The 16,438-nt window shown below is 27.7% G+C and overlaps 1 protein-coding gene across 1 annotated transcript in view; it reads left to right on the forward strand.

The window, feature by feature from the left end:
- The window catches only part of LOC119671025 (alanine aminotransferase 1), a 27,548-nt gene continuing 11,110 nt past the window's right edge, over window positions 1–16,438 (forward strand). The window contains exons 1-2 of the mRNA XM_038081510.1: window positions 1–280; window positions 12,770–13,204. Of these exons, the coding sequence (XP_037937438.1) occupies window positions 12,827–13,204 (378 nt within the window). The 5' untranslated portion in view covers window positions 1–280; window positions 12,770–12,826. The remainder of the gene's footprint in view (window positions 281–12,769; window positions 13,205–16,438) is intronic.

Consider the following 16,438-nt stretch of genomic DNA (forward strand, 5'->3'; position numbering starts at 1 on the left):
GTCTGTTTTCAACTCTCGGACGTGTTGTGTTTATCGCAGTGTGCGTGTGGGCAACGCTGGTTAGAATCTTATTGGATTATTTTATATAAACAAAAATAACTTTTAGCAAAACTATATGATAAGCAATAAAAAGCACGTGTTGCATGCTTGAATATTTAATATAAACGACAAGTTTACTTAAGAAAAAAAGAAAAAACTTGCTTATAAATAAGCAAAAATTCTTGTCGGTGACGACATAAGACGTGCAGGTGAAATAGACCGGTTAGATAATCAAGCAAAGGTATATTGCATTTTGCCACATTCGTTTTTAAAATTTAAATTTTCATAAATTCAATTATTCTTTTAGCTGCTTCAGCTTGCATATACATACGTATATAGACATATGTTAAAATAAAAAAATCGATTTTGCTAAACTGTTTGCTGACCTCCGCGTACGGGTTTTCGGCGTTCCCTTCAGCCAACTCATTTGCTAAATTTATCGGTGGTTGTTTGTCACTGAACACTTGAACTTGTGTTCGCTGCAAAATGTCTTGAATGAGGCCATTTCCGATTATCAGTCTGAAATTCATAAGAAAAGAAAATTTACGTTAATGAGGCACTCGGCGTAGTGGTTGTTGCATGCCATATAACAACAATATTTGCTAATCCATCCATTTTGCTTGGTAGCACTCAATGAAATTGGTTTTGATGGCCTCACACTTGAAATGCACATAATTTCGTTCTATTGAGTATGAGAACTCATTCAGAGTTCTTATAGACATTCAGTGTTGACAGTGAAATTGCGTGCTTGATTATTATTAGCAAAAGTTGTAAATTCCAATTTACGTTATTGTTTACATATCTGCAGACAGGGCGCGGCAAGTGAAGATATGTGAGTTCATATCTGTGGCTGTGTGAATTTAACTTAATTAAAATATTGTCTTAATTAATTTTGTTTAGAAGAGATAAGTTGCCGTAACTTTTTTGCTATCTTAAATATGTCTTTGTTGTCTAAATGTTTAATTAATTTATTGTTGCTTTTTCAAACATTTATACTTTTTGTCTTAATATTTACCATGCACATCCAGATTTCTCCAAATCCCTTCATTTTAACATATCATCTCAAAATTTAAATTTCATACTTAATAAAGAGTTGGTAACTCTACAAACACCCTGAAGCTTTTTATATGTAGGAATAAAGAAATATTCTAATTAGAAAATTAACTGGATCCTTACATACTTTAATTTGAACATTTTTACTAAATTTGTTTAAAAAATCTGTTTATATAAAACTATAAATTTACACTAAGTTTTCCAGTTCTTTATTAAATAAAAAAATTTCAATTATTAAATAAAATTCAAAGAACACACCGAAATATTTTTACAGATCCATATATAGTATTGGTGACATGTGAAAATAAACTACTCTTTCCTGTTGTTGTAACCAGAAAGTGTCTACTTGTGTAATCCCTTTAAGAGAAAGTTCACTCGGTCGTCGAAAGCGACGGCTACCTCCGGGACGTTGTTGTTGTAACCCAATGGTATCTGAAAGCGGATAACATGTAAAGATTACAAGGCGAATACATGGGTTGGGATGTGGATGGGTATTTTTTGAGGTAAGAGTAAGCGGGGGATAATAGGAGAATGGGACGATAAAGGATGTGTGGGACTGCAATTAAACCAGGTCCAAAGAAAAAAACCTAGCCACTTTAAGAGGGTGAGTCCAAATATCACTTGGACCAAGGTTTGCGTGCGTAGAATGACAAGTGAACAGCTGGGCGACGTCATGAAGGGTAGAGCTGCAGTTTGGGCACATATTAGTAATAGAATAGGAATAATGGATCATACAAGCTACAGGACGTAGACTAGGCTGTTCTTGGAAACTTCATCTTCATGAAACCTTATCTACATCTAGTTCATATTGAAACAGTTCATACTGTAACTGATATAGTTGAAACTATTATCTTCATCTGGGTTTTATAAAATCAAAAGGTGGAAAGCATCGATAGCCACAGTATGAGACTTGAACCCACTAAAACCACCTTTTAGGAAAGAATGGAGAAGATTTCCAAAACAATGTGAAAACTTCATTCCAGTAATCAGGGGAGAGAGATGAGAGTAGATAGACTTAATACCTAGTGATCTAGGTTCATTTAATCCAGAAAGTAAGGGCATGAATTAAGTTAAATGGGTGATATTTGACTACTATTGCCAAGAAGAGAACCCCTTACATTTATATAAATGCAAAAATGTGTATTGCATGGGGCATACATTTCATAGATTATTTAATACCAATATTTCTTGAATAATAATAATGTATCTGGAAAGTTTGAAAGTAAGCATGGCTTTTCAAAAATAAATATTTATAGGTAAATGATTTAGTGAATTGATAAGTGGATTCCTTACGAATGTACTCAAATTTTATGATATTTGAACGGATAGAAATGAAGTTAATATGTCTGAAGTTCATCAGAAACTGACCAAAAATTAAATTCTATATCAATGTATCAAAGTTCATTAATTAAATTAAATTAATTTTCAGTGTCAAAATGAAATAAAAAATTAATAAATAACAAAGTCCATCCAATAAGAAATGGAAAATGTTTCATATTGATCTGCACTTGATCTTTTAATCTAAATTTTGCTTATCAATTTTTCTATCTATAAAATTCTTAAATTATTTAATCAAATAATTTGTTTATATTAATTTACATTTCATGGAAAATATATTCACATTTATATACATTCAATATTTTAATAGTTTTTGTTTTATAATCAGTGATATCTATAGCATGAGCTTGAGAGAATTATTTTATAAAAAAATAAATTTTTTAATTATTAAAATAAAATTTATTTTGCTTTGTTAACATCATATATATTATTATTATTTAAAATATATTCAGCAGTGTTTTTGAATATGTTTCTAAATTCGATTATTAATATTATAATGAAAAAAGAGTAGTACACTGCGACCTAAAAGATCTTTTGTGCCCCTTAGTTGGATTAGAGTGTTTCTCCAAGTCCGATTTCTTTAATGAATGACAATACGGGCCTATCTTTCCTAGTCTTAAATTCCTATGTTACATGAAATACCCATCTAACTTCGATACCGTACATGCGTTTTATAATAATTTTTTTTTCTTTTACCAATTCAATATCCTTGCTCTGTGAAATTTTTTTGCCCATCCGAACACAGTCTTAGTAAATGTTTATATTTTTATTAAATACATATGTATATCAAATCAAATCATACTTTATTTCACGTCATATAAAACAGCTGTTCAAATCTTGCTACTCCAAAAAAATATCTAGAGTGTTATAAATTAATCTCGAGTGTTATACATTTCGCTCTAGATTTACCAATAAAAGATGAAAATTGCACTAAAAGTGAATCTCGATTGAAAAAGTTACGCGAGATTTATCAATCAAAAACTGCATAAGTATGTACTAGGACATAGGGATCTAAAGAAAAAGAGGCACCTTTATTTAAAAAAAAATTGTTTTCCAAGACCACTGATGATGGGTATATGACAATACTCGAAACAGCTGTATGATCAGCCAAAAATTCAATTATTTAAAATAATATAAAATGTATTTTTGTTGTTGTAGTTCACTACTGTTCGAAAAACCTCTTTATACATTACTTAATAAATTATAATAATAATAATTATGCTATAATTATAATAAAAACAAAGTCCCATTGATTCTTAAAGAAAGTAACTGTTAAGCGAGTATACTGAAACCAATAATAGAACTTATAATCGGAAAAAGGTTGGATTAGGTTAGGTTAGCTTATACCGGCGATCCCCAGTGGTTCCACTTAGGCCTATTGGTCCATTGTGTTACCGTATATTTAGGGAAAAACAATTTTGGATTAACATTAAAAACATTGTTTTATTAAAAACATTGGAACATTTAGCGTCAAGTTCACGAAAGTTGCAACTACGTTATAAAAAACACATTCTAATTATATATGAAAGTGGATGATATTATTTAAAAATAATATACATATTTACTACTTCGCGAACTTAACATTTACCTACATTCATACTTATATACTTATTTTATAAAGATCTTATTATAACTTTTTAATTAAATGTGAAATTTATCTCAGTTCAGTTTTTAAGTGATTGCAAAAAGTCTTATTAAATAAAAACAACACGTGATAAACATTTTATTAATATTGTTTTATTAATAGCTTTGGCAATGTTTACTTTTAATATAAATCCACTCATACAATATTCCATTTAATAAAACCGCATATAATAAGCCATTTAATTTGAATCGTCAGCTGGTTTTTCTCACAGTGTTTGTTTTGCAACCTCAGTTAACACCAAAAACACGCAAATTCCATAAAACAAATTTCTTAATGAAATATTGACTCAATGATGTGGATTTAGTAGTTCTTATCACGCAAAATCTAAATATTTTTGTGTTTATTATTTTTGCAATTTATTAGCACAATAATCTACTGAATTATAGCACTTTTAATCTGAAGAATCAAATCATGCCATCCATATCTTATCAAACACAGTAAGAAGCTTATTTAAACCATCTTATCTTTGAAAAGTCAAAATTTTAGTGCAAAAATTTATGGGGCAACACAACAAATAGAGAATAAAGGGGTTCCACACTTTAACTAATGACAAACTCCTTCTTATTGTTAAAGCCCGTAACGCTCCAATTGAACTTATAGTAATATTCGAAAAAGTTCGGTGAATGACATTTGGTCGTAGTAGACGTGGGTCTAATATATAAACCTCCAGAAACTGAGCATAAATTATATTGATTCATTACATCTATCGATTAGATAAGTGGCGATGCGAAGAGGGAAAATATAACTCTAGAAGCAGTTGTTGAACGCTAACAAAATTTTTTAAAGTCTATATATATATTTATGAGAACTTTAATAGTTCCCGAGCGTTAGAAAAGCTTTGACGGTAATTGTATTACAGATTAAGTAAATCCAGTTTTGTTTTAATCAACATCAGGAATTTCAAAATCCATAAACTGAACTTGTGAAATAGTGAAGTCGGTCACCTCATATATCCCCTCAAACGAATATAAATACTTTAATCATTTATTCTAATTTAAACTATTATTGTATAACAATATTGAATAAATGCTATTGTTTGAGATGGAACTGACGGCATTGATTGCATCATAATTGACCATAAGGTTCGACTATCGATTACTACAAAAATCTGATTCTATCAATTGAAATAGAGCGTATCCTTTTTGGAGACCGCATCTCTAATTGGCGTTATGCGTTTTAAGCACTTAAAAGTATAAAGTATATGTTTTTTTTTATTGTCTTTGTTTCTTCTTAGCCATTACACTAGTCAGGGCGTGTAGTACCAACGGATGTTAATCGTCCCAAAAAAATAATAAATGCCTTAGTCTCAGACGTTAGGACGCTCTAATTTTAATAGAGATGAAAAATAAATAAAAAAGCATATGCTCAATCAAATCAAAAGTCCAGTCGAATCTACTACGAAATTTTGATCAGTGTTTTTAAGTAAAGATTTCTCTTCACATTACCCTAACAAAGAACGGATTTTATACAGAAATATTGTTAATATAAACATTTGGAAAATCTAAAACTTATGTTCATAGATAGATCATTTATTAATCTATATAATAGATAGATAATTTATTTATCTATATCATAGATAGATAATTTATTTATTTATCTATATTACTTATAAATGTCAGATATATATGTATAGATAAATAATTGTCTCTGTGGTTATTATAGCATTCTTCGACATTTTAAAATAAAAATATCGATCTGGAACCCTTTAGTACTTACTTTTAGTGCTTACATACATATATTTGAAACTTTTAAATTATATGTATTAAGTTATCAGTTTTTTAGTTAAGTTCTTGAAATTTTAATAACAAAATCTTATCAGTAGTAAATAAAAAAAATGATTATATATGATTTGTTTTTATTATTTTTAAATTTAATACTAAAATATTGGTGCTTACTGCATCAAACAAATATGTTTATATACATTTATAAAAGTTATTCTTATTTAACGAAAAAATTACAAAAAAAAAAAATTAATTTTGCAAATGGCTTTTGTATTTATTGTATATACAATATTTATGTGCATATAAATATATATATATATTTACATATATTTGTATTTTAAAATTCAAAATTAAAAAACTTGCAATCACTAGTAATTCTGGACTTTGACACATGAATAGTGTCTATTATTTGTGAATTGAAAAATAAGTGTTCCTAACAGAATATTAAAAAAGTAATATATTTTTAAAGTTAATATTTATTTTTTGCCGAAAGCTACGCTTCATATGACGACAAAGAAGCTATTTTTTAAAAGTTTTCGAATAGCAAAGAAAAGACAAGAACAAAAATTTAGTTAATTTCAATTTCAAAAATTTTACTAAAAAATTAATTGAATTATTGTTCATATCTTTTCATTGTTATTCGAATCCTTCTAAAAAAATTAAATCTGAAAAAAATAATAGATCAGAAATATATTTTGTCATTTAAAGAGTATAATTTTTTTATTTGTGAAGACGAGGTGGTTCTGGATTTTGACACTATTCCTATTTATGTTATCGATAAATTTGAGATAAATTATCCTGATAGAATGTTATGGAAACAATAGAATAGGAAAAATAATTTATATAAATAATAGAACAGAAATACATTTGTATGGTCAGTCAAACTTCAATAAATTAACTAAAATATTTGTTGTTGTCTTTTCATTTCTATTCGAACCCTTCTTTTCGACAAAAAGAAATAAACATTTAGTTGGTTAAATAGGACACATTTTTTTGTTCTAGAGGATGGAGTAAAGGGCAAAAAAAGTTTAGAATTCAATTAGAAAGAGTGGAAGGAAGTCAGTTTACTGCTTCTGTTGGTCCACCTTAGAATATGACTACATTCAGTTACCAGAAAGTAACATATATATTTAAGTAAACATGAAGTTGTCTACTGGACTGAGTGTCGAAATTCCAATATTATATCCATGTTCTATTATTTTATAATAAAATATTAAGTACCACTTAAATTTACATACATTTCATATATAAAATATATATAATATATAATATAATATAAACTTTATATAATATATTTTATTTTATTATTATGTTGAGGCTCGTTGAGTCAGGACACTTGAGTACTTTTATTCTCTATTAACTGCAGGGTTTCTTCATAACCCCTCTCTACGCCTTGACTGGATTATTGTAAATCACTACTTCAGACTAAGCAATAACTGATCTCAGATCTTCCCGAGGAGCCTGTAACTGATAACGCGGCCTGCCATTTTTCGTAAACAGTTTCAGGGCTCTATCCTTTATGTATTTTTTGATCGGATCAAACTTGAGGTAAGAATGTCATTCGTCCTAATCTACCATGACACCTTGAAAACTCTTCTCAGAGTCTGGCTTTGTGCAATTTCTAGCTGGCAAAGGTAATGTTTCAGGTCTTGCTGAACGCTACATACCCATATAGAAGTGTATGTATAATATATATAACATTTCTTCTAAAAAACTTCCAATATTTCGTAATGTTAATTACAGTAAACGGTGCCATGACCATCTCCCACATTAAATAATTTAAATATATCAAAAATATTGCACCAGCTAAAAATATTTTATTTTCTAATTAACTAAAAATTCTGAGAATTTCAATTTTTCATGCATTTAAATTTGCATTTACTGTTTCACAAAATAAATTATTTAAATTAACAGAAGTGAGACCGATATTGTACTCTCGACGTCGAAGTCACGTTCTGGGTAAACGACCGAATTACATGTGCAGTTCTAATTTAATTTAATTTAATTTAGTTGAAATTAAGTAAACGAATTTTGTTTACTACCATAAAAATTTAATACGTATTTGCCTACAAGTAAGCAATAAATTATTAATTATAAAAACAGCTGAGAAATAAATATTTCCATTAATTATAAATTAGTAAAAATAATTGTATTATTAACACTTTTTCAATGAAGCCAAATTAACAGTTGTGCCTAGAATGACATTGTCTGATTAATGAGAATTTATTTTCCATTATATTTGCATTATTTATAGACACACACTAAAAAGTCTATAAAATAAGAATATAATTAATGTAAATAAATTGGCTTCTGTTATTTGTAATATATACGATATGATCTAAGTATAGATAAGGCGTAAAAATGTATTCAATTATAAAAACAGTGATGATCATGCACGAATAAAACTATAGCCTGAAGACTATATAATTTATTCATTTTGTCGCGTCACTGCATAGATTGTACAATTAAGAGGTGTACCTATATAGAGCATAACATCCCACTCCTTTACAATTAAACTAACAAACTAAGGATTCGTTTCAAAAAGAAACTGAAGCGAATATGATCTGCTTTTGTCCTGCTCTGCACTTTTCTTAACTATAAGAACAGATAATCGTTGTGTACTGATATATCTAAAATTTGCCCATGTGACTAAGTTTAGAGACACAATAGTTCTGAAGTTTAACACACAATTAATGATTTTAAATAATAATTAGCTCTCCTGTCTCAAACTATCTCCAGCTAACATCGCCAAGAGTGTAGCCTAGGTTGTACGGAAATATATTTTTTTGACCAATGTTTTTGCAGTGTATTATCTATAGATTATATAGTCAAGAAAATAATTTAACACCTAATCACCTCTAGCTTACCATATACATCACTGGAGATCACTGAAGACTGTAGTATGCGTGGCTAACCTAGAATAACATTTTGTAAAAGGATTCGAGCAGTAATGTAGAAACAACAAAAATATTAGTTAATTTCTTGAAATTTTTGTTGTTGTTTCTGTTTTACTTGAGATATTTTAAGAATTTTCAGAGATATTAACTATTTTTGTCAATCCGTTAAATAAAAATAGTTTCAAAAATCAGTTTAAATTGAGACTGTTAATAAAGCTTTAAAGTACACTTGGGTTGTTTTTTAAACAAATATATGGATCTTTTATAAAATCTATATGGTTTTCACTGAAAACATACAACTGTATACCTACTATATTCTCTATGGTATTACAACGGGTCATTATTTGTGCTTAATAGTACTTTTCCACTGACTTTGTTAGCCCTAATGAAGCCAGTGGAAATATAATATAAGTGAATTTTGATTATAAGAACAATGATCGTATAGAATAGAGTAATGTGGATGGGAGAGGTGCATATTAGACTGTCAATTCAACTTAACTTAACCTATGAAATGATTATTATTTCAAAAGGGAAGTGTGGATGATTTTGTACTAGAAAATTTAAGAATATATTTTTATATTAAAAATTATTGCAATTTTAATTTTTTTCTTATAGTTTATATTTTATATTTATATAAAAATATTTGTTAATCTTTTGTTGCTATATAATTTTAGAAATTTTTTATATTTGTGTTTATAATTATAAAATAACATTTTCACACTGAAACGCATTAATAAGAATAAATAAATTAATTAAAAATAAAGAATATAAAAATTTATTGTTTAATTTTGTTTTGTTTTTTTTGTCATATATTCAATTGGGAATTTTGCCAAAACTGCGCAAAATATTTTCAAAACAATTTCAATATTTTAATCGACATACAGCTTTTTGCTTATAAGTTTCTATTGTATATACAAGTCTTATTTATATATAATATTTATGTAGATGATTAGGATGGAAAAATAATCACGGCAAAAAATTGATAGTATTGAGAATGAAGACAAGCCCCTTTAAGCGTCAAATTTATTATGCTACAGTGGAGCTTCGAATAGTCGGGATGTTGTTCAATCAAATCCTGGAGAGAAGTCAGCTTTTTGGAATTGTTTGATGAATTTATAGTGTTTGAGCATTCGATGTTATACGTAGTTGTTTAAAACTATATAAAATAGAGCAAGTAAGCTGTTTAATTTAATTAAATTTTGTTCAGATCGATACTTAACACATAGTCATTGGTTTTTTTGAAAAATAGTGTTCACACTAACACATTTGTTTTGTTGAAACTTAACTGCCACTTGACATCAAACTGTATTAACGGTTGTAATAGTTTAGGTTAGATTATACCGGCGATCCCAGGGGGATCCACTTAGACCCACAGGCCCATTGTGCTACCGTATTATAGCTAAAACCATCTAGAAGCTTTAATAAAGCTTATAATGCTATTTAGAGGGATGTCTCGAAGTTCGCGAAGATCTTCAAAAAAGAAAGCCCCCGAAAGCCGCGCATGTGCCGGACAGAAACAAAGCTGGTGGAAGGCACTTTCGTCATCCTCACCACAACAGCGGTAAATATAGTTGAAATGGAGATTCAGTCTTTTAGCATGATTACCTATTTTGCGTATATAAACGAAACATCCCTCATTCTAACAAGGTTCATGTTACAACTGCAATCAAGAAATTTGTTAGTGTGAACAGCACTTTAGCTGTTCAAATGCTTGAATATAATCGAGCATGCTTTAAAATGTTCTCGTACAGTTCTGTTTATATTAGATTTTTTTATTTAATTCTGAAAGTATCTTCAATTTTTGACTAATTATCTTAATATAATTTACATGTCGATATGTTAGTATGGAGTTTGTAAAGACATTTTTCACCTGTTTAATTAAAATTTAATTAAATAAACATTAAATCATATGTATGTAGGTTTTTGAGTACTTTACTGAATAACTATTTACTTTTTTGAATAAATATAAATGTATATTTTATGAAAGTATAAAATATTATGATTGATGAGGTGATGTGTACATAAACAATTTAAATAAATTGTTTATTCTTCATACAAAATGAACTGCGTTAAAACTTTTAATTAACACATATTTACTTTAAAATCTAAATAATCATTATAAAGACGTACGATTTCAAGTAAATTTAAATTTTTTGTTTAAATTAGTGATTAGGAAATCTTAACTTTTAAACATTTTTTAATATTAAACTATTAAACAAACTAATAAAGGTTATATATGTGAATGGACCACAGAACCGTTTTATAAAAGTTTTAAAAGTTTTAAAAGCACAAATATGACGAATAAATTATTAAAAAATTTTGTAATAAGTGGCCGCTCTGCCAAATTTCATAATATTTGAAATGTTTGAATAAACCAAGCAATAATACATAAACAGGAACGATTTCGGCCATTTTTTTGGCGCACCCATTTAACCACGGATCTTATTAAAGTCAGTTAATAAGAGTCTGCTCATATTACTAGTCCTTTCTGTAATCAATGTTAAATGTATGTATGCTAGTTGAGTCTAGATGGCGTGTCAAATTTACAATTTTGAACCTTGATATTTCGAGAAGTCAGATAATCATATAGCTTGGTGGAAAAATTTGATTAAAAAGCTTATTCAACTAAAATTCATTGTTAAATCGGCGTGCTCGGAAAATCTAAGTTACGTCTGAAATGATTTATGTAGCGTACCAATCTACTAACTAAATATTTTTGTCCGTTCTTTGATGTACTACCTAATTTGTACTGTACAAACAGCTATATTTATAAACGTAGGAAATTTGATGTGAATAGCAAAGAAGTGAATAGATTCCAAATACTTATTCTCTTGTTGAATTTTGAAAGAAACTATAAAGCATTTTACTAATGTCGCCAACACTTTATGCTATATATAATAGATTGGCACAATTTATGCGTCTATAATAGATTAGCAGAACAATCTATTATATTTTTCTTATATATCTTTTCTTTATATATCTATTTTTTTATATTTAATACTCTTATTTCAATGTTTGTGCTAATAATATGTCGGAATTGTTTCAATTTCAATATTATCTTAAATTAAATTAATAAGGTTATAAAACTGTATATTTTTTCATTTATGATAATTGATAATATTTACCCCCTCCTCTGAAAACTTGATAAATTTGTCAAGTATTAACAATTAGTTAAGATTTTTATCAAGCAAAAAGTTTTTATTACGCTACACTCATGTAAATATTTATTTTTTTATTTATTTATTGCACTTATTTATTATTTTCGGTTAAAAGTTTTCAAATTTATTTATTTATTTATTAAACTTCTTATAAAATTTTTACAATAATAACACCTAATTTCTGGTAGATATCAACATTCCCTGCCATACCGACAAAATTTACTATTTTCCTCCATTTACCATCAATTTATTCGAACTCGTACACGGCCGTAGTGGCAAAGTATTGAAACTACCTTCCTACGAATATGCATGCGTAAAGTAGGGTGAATTCTCTCCAAACATTTTGAGAATATTCTCTGCGTCATGTAGGCAAAATTTTTCTCCTTACTGTACTTGTCAATAAGTAAAAAAAACTATCTCTGACGTAGAAGTGATAAGAATTCCAATAACAAACTGATAAGATTCGACAAAAACTTCCAACTGGAATAATTTTCCATTTCTTTGACGTTTTTATTTTCTATCAGAAACACAACAAAGAATAAACGAAAACAAAAACATGAATATGCGCCGCTGTACGTGTAAATGCCATTTACATAAATGCATAATAAATAAAGATTTTAAAGATTTTATATAAATTTATGAAATAATTATTCACGAATTTTGTTTAATCATTAATTTATGATAATTTTATAATTTATTAGTTAATTACAATTTGTAGTTATTATCGTTAATTTTAATAACTTAATTATATTGCATATAATAACGCACATTTTAAATGTTTCATTTAATTTAAAATTATTATTATATTATTTAATCATTAAAAAATATAATTAAGTTAATTACTATATTGCGATTTTGTGATTTTCGAATGTAAACATTAGTGATGTTTATTATTATTTTTCTTTTGTTTACTTTCAGCTTACAACAATAACAATTTCCAGCTGTTATACACATTGGAAGTAAACAATAACAATAATGAGCCGCCTTTTACTCAATTCCACAATATGTGCCAGCGACTTCGCTGCCACAACATCCAGACAGCAATTGAAATGTAAATCAACGTCAAGTTTTGTTGTACGGCGACGCTGGAAATCGCTGCTGCATTCTCATACGCAGGCAAAGCAACGTATGTTCAGTCCAGCAGCAGCGTTTGAATCGAGTGGTTGTCGGAGTTTGCTTTCGCCATTTTTAACTAGTTTAAATAAGCATTGCGCCCTAAGTACATCGGCCAGTATGTCGTCGTCTAAATGTCTCGCACTTGATAATATAAATCCCAACTTTATAACAATGGAATATGCCGTGCGTGGTCCATTGGTTATAAGAGCCGGTGAAATCGAAAAAGAATTACAAGAGGTAAAAGAAACTTTAGTTTTTGGTTGCAGTGTATGCAGTGTATGAAAAAAATCAATTTTTGCAAAAAGCTGAACAATTAAATCGCAAAAACAAGAAAAAAAGTGCAGTAATTAATATGTTTCATGACGTGCCCCTCTTAAGCTATTGTGCGAAGGACGGCATATGTGTGGTGTGTGTGTGTGTGTAAGAATACAAAAGAAACTGCCTTTCATGTTTAAAGCTTGAACCGGTTTTATTGTACAATTTTTTACAGTTTTTATTTGTTGAAAAGGAAATTCTAATTAGAACAATAAGCGTATGGCAAGCTCAAACATATTGAATTACTTTTCAAAATCTAATTTAATATAATTTATAAAATTGCTTATATATTTGATTTATTTTTTATGCTTTTTGTTTTAATTTTTATGTGGTAAGCTTAATGTTATGTAATGTTTGTTTAAACGGGCATCACAAAAGAGTTTATTTGTTTTCTAAAGTGAAAGTCATTAATCACTTGAACTTAGGTTAGGTTAGGTGTGAAGTAAAGATAAACAAAATTTGATACACACATGTATATAAACACGTACGTATGTATAGGTATTGCTGTCAGTCATTTTAACGATTCCTTAATTCTGCATCCTCTTTTTTTTTCTCGTACAGTGAATCATAAAAGTAAGAGTACAGCAACCAGTAACTGCTTTCTGTGCAACAAATCTCTCGTATCATTACGTATCATTACTATATATACATACATACATATACATATGTTTATATATTAAAATATATATATTGTTAAAAGAAAGGAAAAAAAATTAACCCAAAAATATCAAAAAAAAAAAATTATTTTTGTTTTTAACATGTTTCTTCTGTTAATATAACGGTAATCTCTATGACGTTAATTGTTGCAAATTAGTTAAATCGGTTGGTTTTTTAAAATTATATAAAACTTGGTTTTGGATGAAATAATAAAAGTGGTCAATGGAGCAAAAATTCCAGTTCCGTCCATAAAATTATAATTAATAATATTGCTAAATTGTCAGTGAAGTAAATTTACAAAGGTCGAAACGATTCCGATTTTCCGGGGACGGCTATTTCAGAATGCATAAAAGTAAAGACAAATATTTTGAACAATCCATAACGCAATATATTAGATTGATATGTAACCTTAAAGCTACGACAATTTAACTTACTTTTTGAGATATTTAACCTTAAAGTTATGTTAATATAGCTTAGTTTTCGAGATATATAATCTTAAGATCGATATAGCTTAATTTTTAAATATTTTATTATAAAATTTTGATAAGATAGTTTTTTATATAGTTTTTGAGATATATAATCTTAAGATTAATATCTTATTTTTTGAGTATTCCATCTTAAAATTTTGATAATATAGTTTAGTTTTTGAGATATATAACCTTAAAGTTATATCAATATAGCTTAGTTTTTGAAATATATAATCTTAAGATCAATATAGCTTAGTTTTTGAGTATTCCACCTTAAAATTCTGACAATATAATTCAGTTTTTGAGATATCTAACCTTAAAGTTATATCAATATAGCTTAGTTTTTGAGATATATAATCTTAAGATCAATATAGCTTAGTTTTTAGGTATTCCATCTTAAAATTCTGACAATATAATTCAGTTTTTGAGATATATAACGTTGAAGTTATATCAAAATAGCTTCGTTTTTGAGATATATAATCTTAAGATCAATATAGCTTAATTTTTGAGTATTTCATCTTAAAATTTTGACAATATAGTTTAGTTTTTGAGATATCTAACCTTAAAGTTATTTCAATATAGCTTAGTTTCTTAGATCAAAATATATATCTGACTTTAAAGTCAGCTATATATATACGTGAAAATTATTACTAAAAGTGAAGGCGTCATCTAGCTACAAGAACTTATTGCTTAATGAAAAAATCTCTCCAAATAGTTAACTTAAACCAAGTCGATGTGCTCGAAAACTAGTATTGAAATCGTATCCAAAAGTTATATTCAAGTTTTATAAAACACCATTCAATTACTGAAGAGTTTGAGTGTATGAGCAAAAATGAATGACAAAAACATTGATAATATACCAGGACTAAACTCTCATTATTTCGTCTGCTAAGGTGTGCTGTAAAATTTAGCAAACATAAAATATACTTTAACAATTTTGATCTAAAACCAATATGATATATATTAAACTGAGTTGGGTATAAAAAAGATAAAGAAATCAGAGTTCTTAAAACTTAAATAAAATATATTAAAGAGAGCTGACTACAACGAAGAAAAAGACATATTGTCATATGAGCTTATACTCAAGCCCGTTTTTTGTAATTTTTTTTATTCTTTAACATATATATATCGTATATTAGTTAGATACATTCCATATAACGATTTGTCTACTTGTTCAAACCTACAGAATTTGTATTTATATCAGAATCTGATTTGTATAATTCTTTAAACTAATTCCAATCAATTTTTTAATTTAGTCTCCATCGTAGTACTTTCTTTCTTTACCAATAAGGGATACTTTTTATTTAAAAAGCCTGTATTTAGAAAAATTTACTACGTGTGAGAAATAGGAATGTGCAGATAATTTTAATAATTATTTAAAAAAATTATATCTTATTAAACATTCACGATGAATTAATAAACAATACATATTCATATCTTTTAGCCCATTGCCTGACAATGTTGCGAAAACGCAACAATCTTAACGCCGTGTTTAGAAATTTGTTAAAATTTAATTAAAAAGTTTTTGTGCTTATAGTTATTTTTGTACAATAGGACTATGATTTACCTACAATATACAATTTTTTTTTTAACCTGAGTTGTATAGATTTATTTATAATTTAATGGAAGATTTTGCAGAGCCGTCTTTGTGTTATTTTAAAATTATACGACTTTTGCTTATTTTTATGCCTCTGTTATATAAATGGAGAAAATTTGTTTTAATTTTTTACCTAAATCTTAATTACAATAGTGTATTCTAGCGAATCTATATAAATTGTAAACTATTTGGTGATATATGTAATTCACACAATCTCTCAAAGTCAGGTGTTGGGAAAACGCAACAATGTCAAGAAACGAGTACTGAAGTTTTTTCCCGGTAAGGAAATTATTGCAGCAGGTAGTCTCAATTGATTTTTTAGCGTAATAGCAAATAAATAATAAGCTTGCTCCAACTTATCACGAAAAATATTCCCATGTTTGAAAATATTAAATGTTATCTTATGAATTTTTATGGTATTTCAGTATAATTTTA

The sequence above is a fragment of the Teleopsis dalmanni genome, chromosome 1 (assembly GCF_002237135.1).
Source record: "Teleopsis dalmanni isolate 2A chromosome 1, ASM223713v2, whole genome shotgun sequence".
NCBI classification, from domain to species: Eukaryota; Metazoa; Arthropoda; class Insecta; order Diptera; family Diopsidae; genus Teleopsis; species Teleopsis dalmanni.